At 36.3% G+C, this 27,333-nt stretch overlaps 1 protein-coding gene across 1 annotated transcript in view; it reads left to right on the top strand.

Annotated features, from left to right (window-relative positions):
• LOC120526187 (protein kinase C-binding protein NELL1-like) overlaps positions 1 to 27,333 on the top strand; it is a 1,449,010-nt gene that overhangs the window by 1,410,755 nt on the left and 10,922 nt on the right. Inside the window, exons 18-19 of the mRNA XM_039749219.1 lie at positions 15,746 to 15,922; positions 16,506 to 16,730. Coding sequence (XP_039605153.1) covers positions 15,746 to 15,922; positions 16,506 to 16,730 — 402 coding nt within the window. The remainder of the gene's footprint in view (positions 1 to 15,745; positions 15,923 to 16,505; positions 16,731 to 27,333) is intronic.

The raw sequence follows: 27,333 nt of genomic DNA, 5'->3' as shown, positions 1-27,333 counted from the left end.
TATCAGAGAGATGCATGCATCAGAGAATGGCTACAATTGACACTGTAGGGAGTATAAATAATGATTTCACTGAATTGATAGAGTGTAACAGAGACACAACTATAGCATTTAATGGTAGAGTTTCTAAATACATGCTGCCCTTCTAGAAATTGACTGTAATTTTTTCAATTATGCCATTATTAGAATCAATTTTGATCAATATGTAGCTTGATTAAAGAATGTAATATATATTACCACCACTGAGAAATTACTATTTCTTTTCTCTCCATCTTTGCTTACTATAACTTCTCTCATTGCAATTTGTATTTGAAAAATAATTTACAGACAAGAAATACAAGAGCCATTTAAATAACATTCATCCGTTGGTATTTTGAGTTAAACAATGGTTCTCTCACCACTACCCTAAACTGAATTAAGCAAGCCAGACAATGAAACATTATTTTAAATAACTTTTATCAGTTGAAAAGAATTTTGTTGGTCACTGATAACATTATTTTTTTTTATAAAACATACATTCATGCATCTATTTATCATATTCAGATTTTGTAAAGTCTTTAAACTCTACATGCATAGTAGTGTAGTGGTAGCACTGCTTCATCATGGATCTGAATCACAAGGCTAGTTTGTTGTCTGTTTGGAGTTTTTATTTTTTTCCCTGTGTCTATGTTTTGTTTGTTTTTTTGGTCCATGTTTTCATCCCAAAAACATGCCTTTTAGGTTAATTGAACAAAAAGCATTAGCACTCTGGCTGAAATTTAAAGCTTTATTTTGCCGATGTATTGAGCAGATATAATACTTTTCTGGAGGACTGAGAGCTGCATGTACATGTTGTTTCTGTCTGCAAGTTTAAACAAATTGCAGGCTTTGCTCCTAAACACTTTTTATTTACTTACCAGTAATGGGTGGTGCAGTATTCTTTATGGGTTTTTATTTTAGAGTTTGGTTTTTTGTTTTTTTTTTGCTTCACAGGAGCAATTTTATTTACTTGTGTAAAGGACTTGGGTTCAATTGCATGCAGCATGTACAACGCAGGAGCAGTGATAACAGCTGTAGTACTCAAAAGGATAATAAGTAAATAAATAGCCACTAATAATAAATTAATGTTAGAAATTAGATCTTTTTTTAACTTTGATATTTAAACATTCCTTTTTTGATTAGTCAATGTCAAAAAAAAATAAAATAAAATAAACCCACTGTGATTGAAAGTTGTAGAAGAATAAAATGTAAATGTGTTTTATAGACATTGTAGCTAGCCTAGAGAGAACTGGAGGAAACTGACTAAGGGTCTGTTCCAGAAAGAGTGATTAAATAATCCTGGATTTTAAAACAAGTTCCCGCTTGCTATTGTGCTATTTTGCACCAGAGGATTAGCCAGTTCCGAAACACTGGTTTTCAATCGGCACCTGCAATCCCGGATAGATTGATCCAGGTTAACTCATATTCACTTTATATTTTACAAGCCCTTATCATTTGAGCACTGAAAAGCCGATCAACCACAAACTATAAGTCTGAGAAACAGAGGGAATAACCTTCATGCCAGCAGTGAAAAAGTTGCTGGTGGCATGAAGATTATTGGCATTTTTTCCAAAACAGGAGCAACACAACAGCAGCAGTCACCACAAGGAAAAGAAAATGGCAAGGAGGAAAATCACAGTTGATCAGTGAAATCCATGTAAACTTTGTGTAGTAAATTATTGAACTGTGCAAATTGTACCACTAACGGTATTACCTTACATTAAACGTTGTACGCCTGTAGTAACAATTGTATTCTATCTTTGCAATGTTTATAATATATAGAAAGTGTTAGACCCACGCCATTAAGTGTCCAGCATAAGTAAAGTTGCTCTAGTCAGTAAAGTAGTACGATGAAAGATGTCAGATGTTATCCTGTCAGCATTGAACCCTGTATTGTTATGCAATTACATAACAAAAGAAACCAAAGGTTAATCAATTTCATGTAAACATTTTCAAAAGGAGACTTGGAACTATACCCACTCTTTGAATGGCAGCTTAACCTCTTCAGACTTTACACCCTTGATACTTAGCCTCAACATCTATAATTATGTGTGCGGCATCTCGTATTATCTTAAAAATGGAAAAGAGATATTGATATTTGTATGGAATATTTTGAAATATATTCTTGCAAATCTGTCTCTACATGCACATTGATACTTTATAAAGACGATGAATGAAATCAGAATGTTCAACCTATTGACTGCAGTGATTGGCTAAGCAGCAAATTATGCATAATCACCAAGTTCCAAGTTAGCAAGTTAGCTATTTATTGTAAGTGTGTTGAATGTTGTAGTAGTAATTATTATACTGAACTGAAGCCTGGAATAAGATTCCCCCAAACCAGGTAACGTAATGAATAGAGCTCCTTAATAGAGTCAATCATACTTTTAACAATCCAGTATACAGATAATTGGTCATCTCCTGTAAAATTTCTACTTTTGCTTTCATTGAATGGGATTTTCGTGAGCATACCCTCGATTGGTTCATGAAGCTGGGGCGGGGTTATCTTTCTCTTATGGATTTTGGCATGTGGGCACTTGGGGGGATGGATTTGAGTCTAAAGGCAAAGGCCCCTGGGCCAGCACCAAAAACACCAGAGCAATTAAAAGCATTTGTATATTAAAAATAATAATGTGAATACAGTAAAGACCACTGCAATTGGGAGCACAGTATTTCTGCAAGTATTTAATACAACTTAAAAATGCATATTTTGAGGTGTATTGTATAGCATTAGGGAGCTTTACTTGGGAAACACTACAAAAAACAGAGCTCAAGAACAGGAATTCGTAGACATTGTAATGACCACTTGATAAAACAGATTTATTGTTCTGCAATATTCATGATTGAATTCTGGAGTAGGAGTGACTCAAATATTAGGATCTAGTGATCCTGATCAAATATACAGTTTATTTTTGTATAGCCCAAAATCACACAGGAAATGCCGCAATGGGCTTTAACAGGCCCTGCCTATTGTTGCCCCCCAGCCTTGACTCTCTGAGAAGACAAGGAAAAACTCCCAAAAAAAAAACCTTGTAGGGAAAAATGGAAGAAACCTTGGAAAAGGCAGTTCAAAGAGAGACCCCTTTCCAGGTAGGTTGGGCGTGCAGTGGGTGTCAAAAGAAGGGGGTCAATACAATACAATACACAGAACAGAACAAATCCTTAATACAGCATAATAATAAAAATTTTAGAAGTACGGAGCAGAATTTAACAGTAGATGATATCACATAATAAGATTTGGATATTTTTAGAGGCCTGAAGACCTCATCCATCAAGCTGCCTCCCCATTTGGCCATTCCACGGCTAAAATGTTGCTCGGCCAGCCAATCCGATGAAAGGACCCCTTTTTCCCATGATTCCTGTGATCCTCCATCAGGGATGACTTTACCACAGGCAGGCAAACAACTTGGCAGGTGGGCCGTGGCACCAATTGCCACATTTGAGTACCAAGAACAGAAACAGAATAGGTGAGGGTTAGTAACAAATTATAACAATCATGTTACTTATGTTTTAGTGCTAATGACTAACAACAGAGATGCAGTCTGTACAGTTAATCAGCAGCTCTAGTCAGGATATGCTAAACTGAAGTAGTGAGTCTTCAGCCGAGATTTAAAGGCTTGGACCGAAGGGGCATCTCTTATAGAAGCAGGCAGACCATTCCACAGTTTAGGGGCCCTGTAACTAAAAGCTCGACCTCCCACTGTTATTTTATTAATCCTTGAAATCATAAGCAGACCGGCATCTTGAGATCTTAATGTGCGCTCAGGTTTGTAAGTCATGATAAGTTCAGACAAGTAAGCTGGACCTCGGCCATTTAATGCTTTATATGTTAAAAGGAGGATTTTGAAATCTGCCCTAAATTTAACCGGGAGCCAGTGTAAGGATTTAAGAACTGGAGTTATGTGTTCATATTTTCTTGTTCTTGTAATAATTCTTGCAGCGCAATTTGGATTAACTGGAGGCTGTAAAAAGAACAGTTTGAACATCCAGTGAACACCGCATTACAGTAGTCAATCCTACTAGAGATAAATGCATGAATTAATTTCTCAGAATCCTGTTTATTTAGAAAGCGCCTTAATTTCCTAACATTTTTAAGATGGAAGAAACATGTTTTGGACAACTTTGTAATATGTGATTTAAATGACATGCTAGAATCAAAGATAACTCCTAGATTGTGGGCTGATTCAGTAAAATTAATTGGGATTCCAACTGAGTTAAATGATGACAAAATATTGCTGTGATCAGCATCATTCCCTCCAACAATTAACATCTCTGTTTTATCTGTATTTAAAGACAAGTAGTTCTCATTCATCCACTCCTTTAATTCACTAACACAACTAATTAAAGACAACATCGGATAAACTTCATTTGATTTAAATGAAAGGTATAACTGGGTGTCATCTGCCTACGAGTGAAAATTAACATTATGTTTCCTAATAAGAGATCCCAGTGGAAGCATGTAAAGTGAAAACAGTAAAGGTCCCAGTACTGAGCCCTGCGGGACACCATATTGAACTTCTGTGTATAATGATGGAGTACTGTCAGCACATTTCTATACATATTGGAATCGATTTGATAAATAAGAACTAAACCAAGCGAGCACAGGGCCTGTAAGCCCAACATCATTTTCCAGCCTGTGCAGTAAAATAGAATGGTCAATGGTGTCAAATGCTGCACTTAAGTCTAACAACATAATTACAGTGGAGTTTTCTTCATCAGAGGATATCATATATTCAATAGTGTTCAGGCAAAACATATATTCCAAAATTAAAGCTGTTTAATTTTAATAATGCAAATTTTGAGCAGTTGTGAAGATGTCGACAAGAGATCAAATGGGGCAAATAAAGGCTGCTGAGGAACACTGGAGAAAGTTAAAGATATTTTTACATTAAATGTAAGACAAGTTCAACCAAAATTTAAAATCCAAAGAACTTTGAGGTAGATAAATAAGGAGTTAAAAAAAGAAATAGCTAAACAAGAAACAATTTTTGTGACAAATAATTCAAGTAGTTACTGTAAGGCTTATGAGCACGTGAGAAGAATGGTTGAAAAAGATATTAGGAATACTATAAGGTTGTTATAGAAAAATACAAAAGTTGATTTAAGAGATTATTTCAGTATTTTAGCATTAAAAATGTTTAAAGAGGTGAAGTGCAGTAGGAACAGTAATGGTGAACTTAAATACACAGTTATTGGAATTGCAAATGTTCTGAATTCACCGTTTTCTGAAGTTTGCGTGTGTTAACAGATTGATAACTTTCTAGCTGCTACTGGGTCTATTAAATATAATCATTGATCTGGAAATCACAGAGGAAGAAGTTCTGCTTAGCTGAAATGGGCTGAAATCAAAGAAATTTCTGGTAAATCATGTTTTACTAATATGCTAAAATTCTTGGAGGAAGCAAGGAAAGCTTGTGATCATAAAGGTACATATGGTGTTATGTATCTTTATTTTTAGAAAACAAATTGTTATGACACCAGGACCCTTTTCCTGTTTAAGTGATGTTAAAAGTGGTGTCTCTTCGGGATATCAATGCTGGGGCCACTGCTCTTTATATATATATATATATATATATATATATATATATATATATATATATATATATACAGTGGTGTGAAAAACTATTTGCCCCCTTCCTGATTTCTTATTCTTTTGCATGTTTGTCACACAAAATGTTTCTGATCATCAAACACATTTAACCATTAGTCAAATATAACACAAGTAAACACAAAATGCAGTTTTTAAATGATGGTTTTATTATTTAGGGAGAAAAAATCCAAACCTACATGGCCCTGTGTGAAAAAGTAATTGCCCCTTGTTAAAAAATAACCTAACTGTGGTGTATCACACCTGAGTTCAATTTCCGTAGCCACCCCAGGCCTGATTACTGCGACACCTGTTTCAATCAAGAAATCACTTAAATAGGAGCTGCCTGACACAGAGAAGTAGACCAAAAGCACCTCAAAAGCTAGACATCATGCCAAGATCCAAAGAAATTCAGGAACAAATGAGAACAGAAGTAATTAAAAATCTATCAGTCTGGTAAAGGTTATAAAGCCATTTCTAAAGCTTTGGGACTCCAGCGAACCACAGTGAGAGCCATTATCCACAAATGGCAAAAACATGGAACAGTGGTGAACCTTCCCAGGAGTGGCCGGCCGACCAAAATTACCCCAAGTGCAGAGACGACTCATCCGAGAGGTCACAAAAGACCCCAGGACAACGTCTAAAGAACTGCAGGCCTCACTTGCCTCAATTAAGGTCAGTGTTCACGACTCCACCATAAGAAAGAGACTGGGCAAAACCGGCCTGCATGGCAGATTTCCAAGACGCAAACCACTGTTAAGCAAAAAGAACATTAGGGCTCTTCTCAATTTTGCTAAGAAACATCTCAATGATTGCCAAGACTTTTGGGAAAATACCTTGTGGACTGATGAGACAAAAGTTGAACTTTTTGGAAGGCAAATGTCCCGTTACATCTGGCGTAAAAGGAACACAGCATTTCAGAAAAAGAACATCATACCAACAGTAAAATATGGTGGTGGTAGTGTGATGGTCTGGGGTTGTTTTGCTGCTTCAGGACCTGGAAGGCTTGCTGTGATAGATGGAACCATGAATTCTACTGTCTACCAAAAATCCTGAAGGAGAATGTCCGCCATCTGTTCGTCAACTCAAGCTGAAGCGATCTTGGGTGCTGCAACAGGACAAATGACCCAAAACACACCAGCAAATCCACCTCTGAATGGCTGAAGAAAAACAAAATGAAGACTTTGGAGTGGCCTAGTCAAAGTCCTGACCTGAATCCAATTGAGATGCTATGGCATGACCTTAAAAAGGCGGTTCATGCTAAAAAAAACCCTCAAATAAAGCTGAATTACAACAATTCTGCAAAGATGAGTGGGCCAAAATTCCTCCAGACGCGGTAAAGACTCAAGTTATCGCAAACGCTTGATTGCAGTTATTGCTGCTAAGGGTGGCCCAACCAGTTATTAGGTTCAGGGGCAATTACTTTTCACACGGGGCCATGTAGATTTGGATTTTTTTCTCCCTAAATAATAAAAACCATCATTTAAAAACTGCATTTTGTGTTTACTTGTGTTATATTTGACTAATGGTTAAATGTGTTTGATGATCAGAAACATTTTGTGTGACAAACATGCAAAAGAATAAGAAATCAGGAAGGGGGCAAATAGTTTTTCACACCACTGTATATATATATATATATATAGTTATAAAAGAAAAGACAAGAAGCCACAAAAAGGTTTGAGGCAGCCATCTGTATCATTTTTCCTGGCTTCAAAATTGTTGAAAGTAGTACGTCGGTTTGAGTCCAGAATACAACTGAATTGCTGAGGTAATTGATGGCGGTTTTAAGGGAAAGCAGAGGAAGTGAGATCAGTGGGGATGGAACTGGAAAGTGGCGTCATCAGGGCCAGGCGGAATTTCTCGTAAATCAAAGAGAGAAAGGATCAGTACACTTTGCCACCCCCTGGTCTAGTGTTGAATTGTCCTCATTCAGGCCCTTTAGCTGCCTCCAATACGCATGTGTGTGACAATATATATTTATATAGGTTCAAAAGGTATTTTGGAATTAATTGATTCCTCTCACTGTAATTATTCTGTTATACCTGACAATTCTGAACTGGCTGTATGTGAGGGAAGGTGTGTACGTGAATGAGCTTTGTGATGGAATGATGATGTGATTTCAAGGTCCATTCCTGGATGATACTGTCAGGGCATGTTCCTGAATTACATTAAGCAGGTGTGATGTAATGTTATGCAATATGCGTGAATTTCATTATGTGCAATACAGACTGTGAAATGCCCAAGACTGTTATGGGTTCGCATTGTAACGAAAACTCATCTCATCTCATTTTCTGAAACCCTTTTTCCTGGTGAGTTGCAGTGGCAGCAGGTCAGCCCATAGTTTCCTATCCACAGCTACAACTTCCAGCTGTTCCTGGGGAGTTCCCAGGCATTCTTAAGTCATCTGAGAAATATAATCTCTCCAGTGTATCCTGGGTCTGCTAGAAGTTCTCTACCCAGTGAACATGTCTAGGACAATCTTTAGGGGGAACTGCACAAGGAGGCATCTTAAACCACATACTTAAAGCAGCTCAACTAGCTCCAACAACAATGTCATCAAAAAGAAATATTATTCAGATTGTTTTTTACAGGAAACAGTAATTCTACAGAGTACACTATCAATTCATTTTACACTTGAAAATAAATTCAAGGATTATCAGTGCAGTATAACGATACCAGAAAATAAAATCTTATTTGTGCAGAAGAGTTAATTGGAGTATAGTGTATTTTAGTTGAAACAAGTTCAAAACAGTTATTATAGAAGAATCAAGCTGGTTAAAATGCAGGAGAGGTAGCTTGATTTTACATGAGATTTGAAGAGTCCCCTGGTGGAACCTGTCAAACAGACCTGGGCAAGAAGACAGTAGAGGAAGGGGATAAGGGGAATTGTATTTCTTTTTAGACTAAAGAATAAGCCAGTTTTATTCAAGAATATATAAATATAGCACACATAAAAAAAAAATTTAAAAAAATTGTCATAAACACTCAAAAGAACAAAAATGCACTCCTTTCATTTCAACTGTATCATTTCTTATCGTCTTGTTATGGTTTCTGTGTAAACTGTAATAAAGTGAAATTCACACTTAGCTGGTTTGACTAGCAGAGAGAAAGACATTAAGATTCAATGCCAATTAGAAATAGAAAATAGCCAATTCATAAAGATGATACTGCTTTGGGCACCAATTAAACTGAGCAAACTGATGCAACCAATAAAAGATGAGCAAATTAGGATTAAATGCCAAATAGAAATGAGAAACAGACGATTATTAAAGACATTATAGCTTTGGCCTCAACTCCAAATCCCATAAAGCACCATTAATATGGAGCCAACAGTCCCTACATCTCCTGGACAAGCTCACAGAGAAAAGCAGGAGCAGGGGCTGTTAGGAAAAGAAATTAACCAATCTATCCTTGTGCATAACAAATAGCAAAGCTTCTGTGCTTTAAAACAGTGATAAAGGGAAAAGGATACTTGGAGCGAGTCACTCTGGAAGAAGTGATTTCAGTTGCAAACCACTCAAATACTGAAATGTAAAACACATGTCACAAAGAACTGCTCTCTAGGATGATATGATATACAGTCTTTTGTTTTTATTTTTAATGAGTAAATCCTAAAAGTGTTTCATAAAAAATAAATCAATGCCCTACTTGGTTTATGTTGCTGGCCTGTACTATAGACATGACTGACTGATATTCTTAAGCTTGCAAGTTGTGTTTTACTGTTTCTACTATGCATTTATAACTATGTCACTGCTCCAAAGCAAAAAAATCCATTGGACAGAATTTATATATGATTATATGATTACACATTATTATGTATTTCTTTATTATCTATTTTTTTAATTTCTTTTCATAGATGTCATTGTTTGTCTTATCTTCATATACTTGTAAATAAATCCAGGCAGATTTCTACTGAGAATGAGCATGTTTCTCCCCAGGTGCTCACCTATGGACTCTGCCAATGTAATTATCATGGTGCCAACATGGCAGATTTTTAATTCTGGCACAGCCACATACATTTCTGAATTAGTTGGAAAGGAATGAGAATCTGGATTAAACATACCTCATATTGTGCATAAAAGCAGTTAACCTGGCTAGAAAGAAAATGTATAAAGCATTAATATGGAAATGTAAGAACATTCTGAAAGGTGGCAGCTGAAAATGCCCAACATCACACCGAAAACCACCTAAATTTCCATTAAACAAATGCTATTAGCCGGGTATATTGAAGCTCAAAGTAAGTAAAACAGTTACACATTAAAAAAAAATAAATAAAAAAAAAACAAATAAAAAAATGGAAATTAAAGACCCTATGCCTATGAACTTTTTGTCTTCTCAAATGGGTACATATATATTCAACAGTATTAAATTAGTTTTGTTCAGTTTCCCAACCACTATAATATAGTGCCCTTCAAAGTCTGATATTGTGTCAGTAGCTACAAAAGGTATTGCTTTATAAGTCTAAATTCTAACTGCTTTGCTCTTCTTACAGTGGTTAAACTGAAAAACCTTGCCAGACTACGCTCCAAACTTTTCATTTTTCCTATTGAAGTCGGTCTCCTGTAAGAATTCTACCTTTGATTTTAAGGTTAAGAATTCTACCTTTGATTTTAAGGATGTGACAGCACGTTTCCTGTTAGAAAATTAAATGATTAACTAATATTATTTATTTTTTTGTATTTTAAAGTTAAAAAATAAATATCTATGTTTAGATCAGGTCTCTGCCTTGCAGATGTCCAGGAATACAACCAACTACGCCACTTATGACCACTAGGGGGCACACCAGCCACCCAAACCCAACACAGACAGATGCCACGCACAAGTTCAAGTTCAAGCACAACACACATTTTTGTTTACAGGGGAAACATTTTCCAATCGTTCCCCCTGCACAGTCCCAGCATACAGTAAAATAAAAGAACACTTTCTTTCCTTCTTTCTCTTTATCTCAGTCCTTCTGCCTCTACTCCTCTTCTGGCAGGCCTTATCCTTCTTCCTCCCAACTCTGGCTCCAGAAATGAAGGCAGGCAGCTCCTTTTTGGCTGCACCTGGGAGTACTCTAAGTGGCTTGTTAGGGAGGTCTGGAATCACTTCCAAGTGTGGTGAAAATCCAAAGTAGGGCTCTGCAGCTCCCCCTGGTGGCTGCCAAGGAATCCAACATTGCTGTGCCATACTCTAAACCCCATAGAGTCCTGCAAAGATCCAAGATGCTGCTGTAATCCTGGGGGCTGCCATCTAGCACTCGGGGAGGCTGTGCCCTGCGCACATCTGCTCCCCCAGTCCTTCCACTATGACGGCCTCCTGGCCGTGAAAGAGGCCCAGCCCTCCATCACATTGCCCCTCCCACAGCTGAGCCTTGGGTGGCGAAGCTTTCCGTCAATCCACGGCTCTACCCTGAAAGATGTATACAAGATTGTGATGGGGGAGACTTTGTTCCTGCAATGAATACGGGCAGTGTCTCCAGCTGTGTTCCAGCTGACACACAAGGCATCTTCCCCCAACATCAAGCGGTTGGTCATCACACCTTTACTTAAGTGTGTACACTACACTATGAATTAAGGCTCCATGACCTGTTATAATAGATCTCCCAAGGTAATCGTTACTATAAAGTTTTTACATTAAATTTAATGGTATTCAATTAGTATCTACTGCTGAGAAGTGATTTTGTTGCTCCTTCATAAAACACATATTTGTAAAGTGGTATCTTATCCCATAACTAGAGTTACTGTCAGCTCAGACACAGGATAATAGCTGCATTTCTGTTTTCCTTTTATAATATGTTCTATGAATTTATCTATAATATTAACCTGTCTATAACACCTATAGTTAGCACTTGGCACAGTTCTTCGTTTTATCATTATATTGGTGTAATGTTGTGTAGTTTCTAGTCCTTAGAATTTTTCTTATTATGCGGTAACAATAAAATTGATTTTTAGTTTATTTTTATATATTGTCCCCATGGTGACAATGTATTGTAATTTCATATTGACACAAACATCAACAAAGTACCATTAGAGGGTCAAATAACAGATACATTCCAGGCAAATTTGGCAACTTGAAGAAGAACAACCTGTTTAAAAAGAGAGGAAATCTTCAGCCTGCAAAATATTAAACAAAAAATCAAAGACACTATTCAATTGTTTAATTGTATCAATTGATGTTGTACATTGCCTCCAGAACAATTTCTCTGATGCCCAGCAACTTACAGGCAGTATTAACTATTCTCATTAAATTACTCTGAGTAACAAGAACAGTGTTCATGTAGCAACCAATTAATAAAATGTTAACATGTTTTGAATATACTATTTATAAGATAATGTATTCGAAACAATCACAAGATTATAAAAGTAATCTTCCTTAGAAACAGAAATATTGCTCTCTTTTCAAGAGCTCATATTCAAAGTTAGTAATATTTACTACACTGAAATCTGTGGTCAAGAATCTTTTACAATTTTACAAACTCTCTAATTCAGCTTTTAATAAATGTAGTTAGGAATGGTGTCACCTGTGTATCTTTTTGTGTCTGCTACATTCAGTAATTAGTGTAACAAGTTTAACCTGTGCTTGTTGTGGAAAAAAACTTTTTAATCTGTTCTTGAAAGAAGTCAGTCATGGGCTCAGATGAGAATGCAGATCAATTCTATATTTACATACAGAAATGCACAAATGTCTCGGTCCATGGAGTGAGCATTTAATTAAACAATTCATTCCCTTTTATACTTTTCTACTAAATTACCTTATCTAATACATCATCTGACTCTTAATATGCAGAATTCTGTCATATTATCCAATCAGCTACAGCCACCAGTATCTTTGTATACATGTCGATTCTTTTATTATTTTAAACATCACTTTGTTAATAGGGGTGTCTTAGTGGTTACCCATTGATCTTATCACCACTTCACAATAGGGTTGTTTTGCTATTTTGTTTTTAAGGCAGGCTCTTTTACTTCACTTTAACATTGGTAACTACTTTGGTGGCTCCTCTAAGATGATGGTAAATCCTCACAACTTCAACCTTTAAGCCACGTTTAGTTAACCCTTTAGTTACCTTTACTTTTCCTTATGTTTTAATCAACACTAGAATTACCAGACTCCATGAAAAAAACTTGTAGATCCGGCCCACCTTAAAACTGTTCTCACCTCTCCGCCACCGTCTTTTGTCTTTTAAATGTGTCGATTAAGATGAGCAGCAAGCAGCCGGCTATTCCATCCCCCACCATCGCAGAATGTTCACTAAGTTTTCCCAGCTCATGCCTTGTTTGATTATCTGGGAGTGACTCAACTGCTGGAGTTTTAGAGTGGAAGTAATAGATCGTTATTTGGAACACATGCATTTCATGTGTGTTCCGTTTCTACAGTAATCTGTGTAAACACATTGTTAAAACAGAAACTTTTTCATATTTTAGTAATAAATGTTACAAAATGTAGGCATGAACTATAGAATGTGTGAAGCCTGATTTCCAAAGATCAAATAAACACTTTCACAAAAGTTTCAAGAGCAGCATAACAGCTTCCATGGCATAGCACTAAAATTTTCTTTTCAAAGCACAGCATGTTTGCTGTTCAACAGAGACCAGAGTTCGATTCCCCGCTGGGGAGATAGTGTAATTTTTTTTTCTTTTTAACTTTCGCCGCTCTACCTGCCTGCCTGCAAGTGTCTTCTTTCTGCATGCTGGGGCGTTTTTCTTTTTTTTTTCTTAAGTAAATCGTTACATTTAAAATGTCGATCACAGTTATTTCTGTTGATTAATTCATGCTTTCACTCATTATAGCTAATACTGTTATCAAGTGGACACTATTTTTGCCTGTTGTATACAATCTGTCTAGCATCTTTATCTCCACTCTCACGGCCCGCTTGCCTGCGTGCAGCGTGTGTCAATTGATATATGATTTAATGTATTTTCTTTTTACCCTCAAATGGACATCAAATTTATAAGCTGGTATGCACTGTCAGTTAATGAAATTGTTATATTTTCATGTGGGATGCTCCTTTTAAAATATTTTTTAATATTTTAAAGTTTTACGAGTTTTACGAGTTTTTTCGTAGTCTCTGGTAATTCTAATGTTAATTCATTATCGCAACTTCATATATAATATGTTTGTAAAGAATATATATTAACTTTGTGGTGGGCTGGTGCCCTGCCTGGAGTTTGTTTCCTGCCTTGTGCCCTGTGTTAGCTGGGATTAGTCCCAGCAGACCCCCATGACTCTGTAGTTAGGATATAGCGGGTCGGATAATGAATGGATATATATTAACTAAATATTCCATATGCTTTCTGTCCTATTATAAAGTAAAACTGTATCACTTGAGGAAAAACATTAAAGTTGAAATCTATCTATCTATCCATCCAAAGTAGCCTTTTCTGTAAATTATTTCACTGGTTCAAACAAGCTTTAGTCATCCTGCACATGCCTTTCCAAAACATCATTGCCCTTAATTTTAAATCAAAGAATTTCCATCATTACAAGGCCCATCTTTTACAAAATATATTGCAATGCTCCATAAACAATATCTCCTTCTATATGATGTCAAGGTAAATATTTAAAATTTTTATCTTCTCAGTTTTTCATATACACTAGAAGGTTGCAAAGACTAAATCTTGCAAAAGACCACTATTGTCAATTCCACATCTGAGCTTTTCACCCAATTTTCAGAATTCTCTTGTAGAACATATGTGTCATTTACAGCTATGAAGATAGTAAGAACTTGACCTAACCCAGCTCTTGACCACAGTTTAGCTACTAATCTGTATTATAAAGCGTTGTTCATTAGCGGAAGAATTTCAATTTGCTCATGCATAAGATAGGCCTTGTAACAGCCATCGGCCATGGGCAAACTGCCAATGATTTGCCAAGTCTACAGTCTCAGCTGTTTCATTATGTATACTCAAGTATAGGAATATATCAACCCCACGTGTGCTAAAGCAATTGAAGACATTACTTTCTAGAACTTCACATTGCTGATACATGCACAATGAAGGGTTATTGCTCATTATTGGTCAGGGTGTCTTTGGACCTTTACTTTTTCTAATTTATATGAATTACTTAGATTCTAGTTTTGTTGTAAATTTATGAAATTTACAGATGAAAGTAAAACTGGAGGTATAGAAGGTACTAAGAAGGCAGAAAAAGATAATTCAACAACACTTAGACAATTATCTAAACTAGGGAAACACTTGGAAAATTCAGTTTAACATGGAAAAGTACTATATGTGGGGAAAAAACTCTAATTATAAATACAACATGGAACACAATGTCCTACAGAAAGTAACATAACATTCCCACTGTGTAAGCAATATGCAGAAGCAAATAAAATGTTAGGTTATATCGTAAAACCTGAATGTAAACCGAGGAATGTTATGCTAAGACTGTATAATAAGTGAAAACACAGCTGAACTATTGAGTGTAGTTCTGTGCAGTACAAGAAAGACACAAAAGCACTTGAAGCTGTGCAGATGAAGTTAACCAAGTGCATCCCAGGACTTTAGGACATGTTGTCATCTGACAGACTCTGTGAATTAAACCTATTTAGTCTCGGGCAGAGCAGGCAGAATGGGGGACTTAATCTAGGTATTTAAAATCCACAAAGGCATTGCTAAAGTAGACCCACCAGAATTCTTTCAAATAAACAGTGAATCACATGCTGTGGGTGAGTACAGCAATGGAAATTATGGGGAAGTGCATTTAAGACTGAAGCTAGGAAGCACTTCTTTACTCAAAGAGCTGTGAAAATCTGGAACAAAATATAGAGTCAAAAGAATATGGAGATATGTGAACATTTTAGCTGCAGTATTGCCTACACAAACAAGCTTGATGGACTGAATGGTCTCCTCTTGTTTGTTAAATATCTTATGTTCTGATTGATTACTTCAGACTTACATAGTCCATAAACTTTGCATTACCCGGAGAAAAACTGTAAATTCTGCCTTCTGCTCCCTGTTAGTATCATCATATCATAAGATGTTGTGCAATATGAATTCAGTTTAGTTAAGACCCCACATAAACATCTAGTCAACAGTGGCATTAAAAATCACTCCACCTTAGGTGTTCTGTATTAACTACAGATCCACAGCAGTTTACTGAAATATATTCTATATACACACAGAAACAAACATGTGCAAATAATGATTTATTTAACTCTAGGATGGAAAAATCTTCTGTCGGAGGACGGCATGTGATTGTCAAAACCCGAATGTTGATCTCTACTGTTGTCCGGAATGCAAATCCACAACATCAAGCCAATGCTTACACCAAAATGGCCACAAGCTTTATCACAGTGGAGACAACTGGACATACAGCTGTCAGCAATGCCGATGCTTGGTATGACTCAATAATTTTATTTTTCTGCAACATGTACTGTAAGTTGATAATTATATATTATGTAGCTGTACAGACTTTGATAGAAAGTAAAATATGCAAGTGTACAAAATACATGTTCTCTGGAACAGTGTTTGATATAAAACAACAAGCAGTAAGCAAGGGAAGGCTATAATTATTCTTTTCAGGTTGAAGTAGGATATAATTAAAAGTGCCAACTGAATAGCCATGTAAGACTTAGCAATGTGATTGGATTGTCTTTATTACAATATCTTTAGTAACTATTTTTCTTGCTTTTTAATTGCTGTTGCCTGTAGTTAATTATAGGATATTTCCACATTAGAGACAACGTTGAACTGTACATTTCCCCAGCCATACCACATTTTAAAGTTAATTTGTTTAATTTGCAACATTTCTGAACCTAATAATTTTTACTGACACACTATGGCACTGATATTGAAACTGTAAAAGAAATGTACTATGCTATATATTTTTTTTTGAAAGGAATTAATATAATTTTCATAAGAAATTAAAGCAGAAAGCAGTACATAATTCATTACAATGTGTTTTGTCTTTAATTATACAGGAGGGTGAGGTAGACTGCTGGCCTCTGACATGTCCAGTTCTTAACTGTGAATATTCTGTGATCTTGGAAGGAGAATGCTGCCCTCGATGTGTCAGTGACCCATGCCTCGCAGATAATATTGCATATGATATCAGGAAAACTTGCCTGGACAGCTATGGTGTCACAAGGCTCAGTGGCTCAGTATGGAACATGGCTGGATCACCTTGTACAATGTGCAAATGCAAGGTACCTTTAAAGTTTTGCCCTAAATCCTTTAATATGATTCCAAACACACTTTCAAACTTCTAATCTATATAATAAATAAGAAGGCATCTCTCAAATAGCATGCAGGAGAACTTGGTTTATATGATGTGTATTACCTAGAGGTCACAATGGATGATTATATATGGTGCAGTGTACCTAGATAAGGCCTTGCACTGCATCTAAAAGTATAGTGAATTTGATTTTTAATATAATAAATATGTATGTTATATAGATAATGTGCTTTGAGAAACTATTTAGCCCACAACCCTTTTTTCACATGATTGTCACTGTAACTTGAATTTTTCATCAATTCGACTAGAAAGTTCTTTTGGAAATCAAACACTCTTTCTCACAGTGCTGCCCAAAACAGGCAGAAAATTATAAACCGTTAAAATGTAATTCCAAAAATTGAGATGTCAGAGGTTTTTACACTGCTGCCAGCTATTACAGCAAGTAGACTTTAGGGGTAAGTCCCTATTAATTATCCACAATGTGATGGAGTGATGAAGCAAGGTTTGTTTATTCCTCCTTGTAAAATTGCTCAAATTGTGCCAGGTTAGTTGGGGTGTGTTGGTTGTCAGCATGACTCTGACTGGCCACACCAGGGCATCAATTTTTCTTAATTTTAAGACACTTTATTCTTGCAGTGGCAGTGTGCTTTGGATCGCTGTCCAGTTGAAAGACAAACCTCCTCTACAGTTTGTTTTCTGTTAGAGGGGAGCAGGTTTTCCTCCATGATTTGTCTATATTGTGCAACATTCATCTTCCCATCGGTTCTGGCCACCACTGCTAAAACATATCCTCACAATAAGATGCTGCTACCATCTCATTTTACAAATAGGGTGATGTTACCTAGCTGATGTGCAATTTTAGATTTACGGCACATACAGTATACCAATTGGCCAAAAAGTCCAACTTTAGTCTCATCAGACCATAAGGCTTTCTGCCACATCTTTGCAGTATGTTTCATGTAATGTTTTGCAGATTACACAGGTCAGCACCAAAGTCCTCCTGTGCAAATAAGTTAGCGTATAATGTTAAATTTGATGTGCTGAATCAATTTTGGAAGTTGGAAATTCTACCATAAACCATTTTGAAAAAAATTGCTGACATATTAAAAACAAGTTATGCTTGTTTTATATCATAAATTCTATCTATCTATCTAAATATTTTTAACGCTCAGAATATTATTCAAAGTTTATTTTAAGCTATAAAATGGCAGCCTTCATCGCTCTTAATGTGAGGTGGAGCATTTTTTGCTCTCAATTAGCATTTTTTTTTCCCTGCTTACTCCTTTAAAATTACAAAAGGAATTTATATTTAGAAGGTTGTAAAGATTCTTTTTTATTGTCCAGAAGAGGGAAAGGTATAGTTTAAATGTTTTTTTACAGAAATATGAATGGTTTGGTTGATCTATTCATAGTCTTAACCAGGTAAGTGGCAAGCAAGGATTGTGAAGGATTCAAATATCAAAGGCTGAAATTCCTTACATTAGAGCAACAAAAATAAAAGAAGGTATTTCTGTTGGACTGCAAATCCAGTCCAAGCTATGTGAAGTTGAGAAAAGAGCTAGGGAGGTATCTAAAAGCGTCACCCAAAATTTTCTTGGGAAAACAAAATGCAGAAACCTACAAGGAACTAGTTGAGGAGCTTCGGTTTCCATAGTTAGAACTTGAGTGCAATGTCTTTAAAAATTCAGTTTCTACACTCTGATTTAGATTTTTTTTCTCAAGAAACATAGGAGCAGTTTCTGATTGAACATGGGAGAAAGGTTCCATTCAAATGAAGAGACATTATAATGGGAAGTGGAGTGAGTCCATGTTACAGGCATCTATTGGTTATTCCAGCATGAAACACCTTCAAAGGATTATAAGTAGAAAAAAACTAACAAGTTACTACTTTTTGTAAATATTATACTGAAAACAATTATATGCAAAATGTATTTTTTTTCAACACTAAATAATTTAAGAATATATTACATTTTTCCTTTAAAATAGTTTTTATTTTCCATTTTTAAATCTCAAAAACTGGATATGACAGAGCAAATTCTATTTCCAGATTTGGATTCAGCACCCTCAATTCTGCAAAAAATTCGATTTCTGACGGGAGCAAAAAAAAAATGTTTTGCAGACCAGTGCTATTTACAGGCAAGCACATATTTTGTTTTCCATCCAGAGGTTCTTCCTTGCTCCTCTTCCATAAAGGCTATTTTTGTGCAATCCTTTGAAAATCGTTGAAGCGTGAACAGCCTCTCCTTTTGCAGTTATTGCTTGCTACAGCTCGGTCATAGCTACATTTGGCATCACAGTAGTTTCAAGTGTTACTCTTGGGCAACCATGTTTAGAAAAGTGGACTGACCTAGGTAGTATACCTTGTGGTCCCGGCTTGTGCTTGGTTATGTTGGGGGCCTCGGGTACAGGGCTTGGAAGCCCAGCCCTGTAGGGACCCGTGGCCACTACCAGGCGGTGCCCCGATGCCGGAATATCCAGTGTGGTCCCCGGCTGGGGCTGGAGCTCCGGTGCCTGAGGAATGCTGCAGCCCAGCACTTCCGCCAAACCAGGAAGTGCTGGAGGGAAGAAGACAGGAGACACCCGGACGGCTTCCGGGTGCACAGCCGGCACTTCCGCCACACAGGGGTGTGTCCAAGAGGGAGTGCAAGGAAGCAGCTGGAGCCCATCCGGGTTCCCATACAAGGGGCCGCCTCCCTTCAGTCGATAGTAGATGTCGGGTGGAAGAGGACAGAGCTGGAGAGAGGACAGGAGGCGGTCGAGAGAGGCACAGTGACTGAGAGTGTGGCCTGGACTTTGGGGAATCGGTGCAAGAGTCATTGGGGTTTGTGAGCACGAATTTGTACATATTACTGTAAATAAATAGTGTGTGGTGGAACTATGTTGTCCGTCTGCCTGTGTCCGAGTCCCAGTCCACAACCTGTAGCTTCATGTTTGTTCCACTTCCACATGATGGACTACACTGAGCTCTGAGGTATGTTCAGTAACTTTGAGATAGCCTTGTATCCTATCCCAAATCGATGCTTCCATATAATTATATCCATGACTTGTTCTAAATGCTCTTTTGTTTTTATTTTGGTTTACTTTGTGGAAAAACTCTACCATACTGTTGGACCTCTGTGAAAGAGGTTATAAATTAATTGATAAGAGGTCATCCACTCATTTCCTTCACTGGCAGTGACCATCAACAAACTGAGGTAGTTGGAAAGGTGATACTCTGTACCTGGGCAAATGCTAGTTCAAAATTTACAAAGGGTGTGAATACTTTTTAAATGTGACAACTCTGATTTTTATTCTTTTACCAAACTGTTCAATGTTTTTTTAATTTGTTTCTGTTTTGGTTTGTCATGATGTACAGGAAAAAGTCTTAGTTTTGGGGGCTGTACTAAATATTCTTTTTGAATCCATATTCATTCGAATAATGACAAAACTAGAGTATTCGTATTAGAAAATGGAATAGTTACATTTGAAAAGTTAAGCATGTACTTTAAAAATGCCATAACAATCTGTGGATGGAAGAGTTGAAGCAATGGAATTAGCCTCTTTACAGCGATTGCTGGTGAATGAATCTTAAAAGGAACTTTGGCATTTTTACAGCTGCCTTTGCCATTTCGTCCAGATCTGCAGCAACATGCACTCCCAGCTGCTTTGCACCTTTGTACGCTCACAACCGCTGCATGGGCTCCGCCTAACTCTGCTCACCTTGGGTCAGGTGCAACCCATATGCCACACTATTTCCCGAATATGATGATTGTGCCGGCCACGTATTATGACCGATGGGCTTTAGCAACCATTGGCATGACCAGGGCACATGCCTGGCAGCATGTGCAGTGAGCTCAGTCACTGATAAGCAGCTTGATTAGCATCTGGCTGTTTAGCTGGTGCTTTAGAACCAGCTACTTGTAATCCTAAATATACTTCACAGATGTGCTGTCTCAGGGAGTATTTATCATTGGGAGGTGGAGGTGACAATCCGTAATCTCTCAGCTAAGAAAACAAGAGTCACTGAATATAATTGGCAGCATGTGCAGCCATGCAATAAGCTCTGTGAAACATAAGCAGCTAGACAGGCAGCTGTCCATTTAGCTGTGGAGATGTAAAGCCTACTGTTTGTAATTTCCAGCTTCCTATGTACACGTCTCAGCCATGCTGTCTCAGAGTGAGTTTATACCCACAATTTGTATGAGGTAAATAACCAGGAGTTGAAATGAGAGGCTGGTCAAGGACGTGCAAAACCAGAAAAGCAAAATGATTCAAATGTCCAAACCAAACAGGCAAGAGCAAACTAGAAGTCAAAGCAACATATCCAGACTTGAAGAGAAGAGATTGAAGATCCTAACACTAGGCTTACTTGAAATTAAAATTAACTAAAAATTAAATGACACAAAAATAAATGAGAGTGAAAAATAAATATCAAAAATAAATTCTACAAATACAAAAAAAAAACAATCTGTAACAGGAAGGTATATAAAAGACCTTTCTAAGTAAAAAATAAACAGATAAGACTATACAATCACTACAAAGGAGTATGGCAGTTGTGAGAGGAAGTGACACTCCACGTTTCCTCACCAAAGACCTCTGATGAGATACCATTTTTCAGTTAGTTATAGCTTTTTGTTTCATCATTATGCTTTTCTGAACTCTTTGAGGTCACGAGTCATTATTAAGAAAAATTGTGATGTTTAAGTATAAGGTCAACATACTATACATACCTATTGTTCCTTTTAGTTTAAATTATTTGTGTTTTGTTATTTTACTGAACAGTACATTAGACCATCAGGACATTAAAACAATCCACACAAGAACAGACCATTTAGCCCAAGAAAGTTCACCAGTCCTGGCCACTTAATTCTTCCAGTAGTGTTGCTTCACCATCATTTTGTTAATATTTTCTGCAAAGCAAGTAATAAAGCAGTATTCAGTTTTGCAGTTATTTCCAATAGCAGACATTTTCAGAACAAGTTCCAGTTTACAAAGAAAATCAGGTTAACTTTGCCTGGGATAAAACTCAATTGTTCAGTTGTAATCTGGGGATCATTTATAATGCTTTAAACACATGTGTTGTTTTAAACATAAGTTTCCTATGTAGAATAATGTTATTTTGATAGTAATTTAGGTTCATTTCACAAAGCAACACGGTTCATGTGGTGAGACAGAATGAGACTGTGGAAGGATGAATCTCATAGTTTTGCCATTCTGAATAATAGGAAAAGCATGTCACGATACACTGCAAAAGTCCAATTCATACAACTGAGATTTTACTGTATATATACGAGGTGTGACAATTTAATTCCTGGAATACACCATTAAAAATATTCATGTGGAACTGTACACTAGTGGCTACTGTCACCTTCAAAGTACTCCCCTTGTGCATCTATACACTGACTTAAATGGTGTTTCCATTTCTGGAAGCAGGCCTGGAACTCATTTTCTGGAATACGTTTGACCAGCTGTCTCACATCATGTTGGATATCAGTTATATTAGAAAATCTTTGCCCTTTGAGCACAGCTTTTAATTTTGGAAATAGCCAGAAATCACAGTGAACTAAGTCAGGTGAATAGGCAGGATGATCTAATTGGGTAATCGCTTTCTTAGTACAAACAGTATGATGACACCCTACTGTATCTTCTAGAGCAGTTTGTACTGGATCTAGTAAAATCTCTAATAGCTGACATGGACCCAAAAGAACCTGTAGCAGTAAGTTGCTTTCTTGAAAGAAGGTGTACAAGTGCCACTTGATGCTGATTTATTTTGTATAATTTCTTTAAGATGAGTTAAGGAAAAGGAGGTCATCAGGATCACATTAGTATTTCATTTTTGACATTTCAATTTTTTTTTACACATCATTAATTTTCAGTTCTTCATATTCTGATTATCATCCCTTTGTTAACTCAGTAGATTGTAGTGTGTAGACATTGGTGGTTGTGTAACAATAATTTGAGTCTTAAATGGGTTCCAAAGCTGATGAAAGACCTCAAGATCTGTGTTTTCATAAAATCCAAAAAAATAATCATACACACAAAAAATAGAAACAAACATGTTATGTATAATCATTTTTTGTGCTTTCTTCGTATTAGTCTACTGCAACTGCAACTCATATAACTCATTTTGTAACCACTCCTTGGGGGTTGGTGGCAGAAATGGCACTTTAGCCACCATAAAAAACCTCACACTGTTCCACTCCATCTGAACTAGTGTGGTGCTGAGGTATCACCCATTGCATAGCTGCACTCGGGTCTTGATCTGGATCCTGAGTTGGATTGTTGTGGGTGCAGCAATGCACTGTATCAGTGTGTGTTCCTAACCTCTCTCCAGGACAATGAAACCCTTTTTAAGCAGCAACAGGCACATGACTAAAATTCACCCTGGATGATCACTTGTGTACCACAATCTAAATATCAACACACCCATCCATTTAGTCTCGATTATGGAAAATTTTGAGATGCCAGCTGACTTGACTCTATTTATTTGCACATTAAATGAAAATGGAATCCTAAAGGAAACAGTGATATATAACACACAATGTATGTTTTTTTGATATGAAGTTTAGGAATTTAGAAGTGTTTTTTTTTTTAATTTGGGAAAATGTATTTAACTGCAAATGGGCAAAGTAGATTAAACAGAAAAAAGCAGACTAGCCCTTTACTTCAAATGTTTTCATGGGTCTTGTCAGAAAGGAGCAGGGTACAGCATATATTTATTCATTAATTAGTCATTGCTAGCCTATAACAATCATCTTTCTGAATCCAATAATGTGCTGAACTGAGCTGGTATTAAAATGCCACCTGTCCAATTAAAACTTAAGAACATTGGTTTTACACAAAGCAAACAATGTATATAAGACAGGGGAAATCATGCAATTATGGAAAAATAACTTGCACTTATATACACAATAAGGGGAAAGGTTGAAGAAAATAAAACAGAAGAAAATATACAAAGGCAATATTAACTATTCAACTAATGTATCCTTCAATTATTGAACCCACTTCATTCATAAGGATGGCAGGGAGATGACTACACCTTACAGTTAACAAAATTCAGTGGCGCAGTGGCAAAACTGCTGCCTCACATTAAGGAGACCAGGGTTCACATCCCAGGTCTTGCCTATGTGGAGTTTGCATGTTCTCACCTTGTCTTCAAGGGTTTCCTCCAGATGCTCCCATTGTCCAGAGGCATGCAGGTTAGGTGAATTGGTGATACTAAATAAAATGGTCCTGGTGTGTGTGTGTTCACCCTGCAATAGACTGGCACCCAGTCTGGGTTTGTTCCTGCCTTGTGACCCTTTTCTAGCTGGGATAGGCTTCAACTGAACTCTAGATTATTTTTTTGATGTACTTGAATCATAGAAAAATGTAATCCTCTTTGTGCACTGTAATAATTAAATCTTGGCTATTCTGAGAAGCATAGCATGTGTTATACTGAGCACAGAGCACAAAGTCTACATATTTGGTATATTTGTTGTAAAATATATCTTCAAGCAGTAAGAAAGAAAAGTAGTTTAATTGTTTAACATACACAATGACAAAGTAAAACATGATAAAATCTCTTTCACAACTATATAGAGTGGATTACAGAATATAACGTGTGACAGCATTTAATACCATACCTAAAATCACAGTACATTGGTATTATGGGTGAAACTGAGGACTGAATCTCAGGATTTCAGGAGAGAAATATTTGCAAGCAGGGCAGCAAACATTGTAGTTACATTTTGTGTTGGAAAACCGTTAAACACCCTAGCACTTCTGACACCATTCAAAGTGAAAAAGTAGCCTACTGGACAGACCCTTTTCTCTTTGTGGTGCAAAAAAAAACACCAGTAAGTGTCCAAATTTGAAATTCTATAGTTTCTCTACATGGCAGCTAATCCAAAAATTCCATGCAAAAGTAGTTATGATCAAATCAAAGCAAATGCTGTTATTAACACATGTGTAGCATTTGGTGTCATATGTGTGGTACTTTTTAGTTTTATATATATTTTACATATTGTTAGTTGATGTATAAGTCATAACACCTATGTTACAAACAAATATAAAATTGTTATCTCATTTGAATTTATTAGGCTAATTAAAGAAATTGCTCTGCCAATTCAAGTCTGATTATTCCTGAGAAAAACTATGAACGTAAAGATAGTAAAAACTGACATTTACTAATAGCTTAATTAGAGTTTTCTTAGAGAATATCTTGGACTTATATATTTCAGTAGTATAAAATCAATAACAATATTCAATGGGAGAAGGGTTTTGTGAGAAAATGATATTGACAAATATAGTTTAAGAATTTCAACAAAAGTCTATCTGAATTCACATAACCTCTATAACATTTTCCAGTATGGAAAAAAATGCAGTATTTTCAGATGAAATGAACAAAAATAGTTATCATTTATTTTAAATCAAAATATTTTCTAACCAAACAGCCTTCATTTGTGCTAAACTCGATCCCATAAACCATTTACAATATAAGTCTGAAATATACTAATTTTATAAAATCAACGTTTCACACTAAGAAAAACACATTGAAAAGGGTTTATATATATTCTTTTTATTTTTAATGTAGTGTCCAAACAGGACATGTAAGCTTTACTTTAAGCTTTACTTAAAGGTGAGTTTACACCAAAACTGCCATTAATATGTTAGTCATGCATTCCAGCACTGTTTCATAAAAAAATATAATTCACAGGGCCAGTGCTGACAAAAATATAAAATACCAAGCGTACTTTCACCTTGAACTCACAAGTGTTCTTCCAGAGTGAATAGTTTATATACTCAGATATTCTACACTTAGTCATTAACTCTTCCTATTGGAAAATATATTATTTGTGAAACACAGTTGTGTCATTGACATCTGAAAACGTTTCAGTTAGCGCAAGTGAAAACTAATTTTCCTTTGTGATTTTCAATGTAAATAGGAAAGTGATTGGCACCATTTTAGTAAATTATAACATTAGAACAATCTAGATGAGAACAAGCCATTCAGTCCAACAAAGCTCTTCTCTGTGTAAAGAAAAACTTATTAACGTTTGTGTGAAATTTACACTTAAATTCTCAGCTGTGTCCCCATGTTCTTGTTGAACTCATTTTAAAATAACAGTCTCGATCCACTGAACTAACTCCCTTCATAATTTTAAACACTTCACTCATGTCACCTTTTAATCTTCTTTTGCTTGAACTGAAAAGGCCCAGCTCTTTTAATCTTTCCTCATAATTCATCCCCTGTAGCCCTCGAATCGGCCTAGTCGCTCTTCTCTGGACCTTTTCTAGCGCTGCTACTGTATGTCCTTTTTGTAGCCTGGAGACCAAAATTGTTGAAAGTACTCTAGACGAGGTCTCACCAGTGCATTATCACAAATATGCCCAAGCCAGTATGCTTTTCAAATGTCTCTGTAATGATTTCATATATTCTAGACCGCCTGTTTTAGTATCATCTACAAACTTAACATGCTTATTATTTGTATTTCTATCCAAATCATTTACATATATTAAAAACAGCAGCGGCCCTAGCACTGACCCCTGCTGGACACCACTCTTAACATCAGCTAATTCTGATGAGGTTCCCCGCACCATCACCTTCTGCTTCCTGTGTCTAAGCCAATTCTGCATCCGTCTACAAACATCACCCTGAACTCCCTCTTCTTTTATTTTGATGCCCACCCTCTCATGTGGCACCTTATCAAATTCTTTCAAGAAAAATAATATCATATGCTCTGCTTTGATCTTATCCTTTGGTTGCTTCCTCACAGAAATCCAGCATGTTAGTAAAACACAACCTCTCTCTTCTGAATCCAGGCTGACTGTTCAGTAAAACTCCCGTTTTGCCATGTGCCGCTCAATTTACCTGTGATGCACGTTAAGCTTACCAGCCTAGAGTTGCTTGGATCTGCTTGGTTACCTTTTTTATATAATAGGATAATATTTGCCATTTTCCTGTCCTTTGGAATTTCCCCAGTGCACAGTGACTTACTAAAAATATGCATTTAAAACTCTGTGATCTTAGTATAGGAAATGGATATGAGCTTGTAGATTATCAGTAAACAATTATGCTGATTTTCTCAGGATCCATTTATTTTAAGATAGTGTAATAAGTTGTAAATGAAGAAACTGACACACTGCTGTTGATGTATAATTTAATAAATGTTACATACACATCAACTCCAAGGAAGCTATGTGTCCAAGAGCCCCGCAAGCTGAAATTGGCACCAATTATTTTACTACAACAAACTAAACAAAATCAACTATATAGGTGAGGATCACTTTGAAATTCTGCACTCCTTTTTTTAAACCTGCTTGTGAGCTTCACGCTCATGGCCATGTGAAGATGCAAATTAGAAACAGAAATCAAGCCATGCCAAATGGATTATTGTAAACCATCCCAGTTTTCTTTCCAAATTCCACTTCAGTAAAAACACATATCAAAACTGTTTGTGAATAGATTTTTACAGTTCAGTCTTTCTAAATCTGTTTGCAAAATGATATTTCACTCTGTTGATCAATTCTGAAAATAACATAAAATGTTCAAAAATTCAGTTTTGCCTACAATTAAATCATAATAAAAGTGTGAACTGCATGTACGGTTATGT

This window comes from Polypterus senegalus, chromosome 1, assembly GCF_016835505.1.
Source record: "Polypterus senegalus isolate Bchr_013 chromosome 1, ASM1683550v1, whole genome shotgun sequence".
Lineage (NCBI taxonomy): Eukaryota > Metazoa > Chordata > Cladistia > Polypteriformes > Polypteridae > Polypterus > Polypterus senegalus.
The sequence above is the reverse complement of the archived record's forward strand: the minus strand, read 5'-3'. Positions and strand labels throughout refer to the sequence as shown.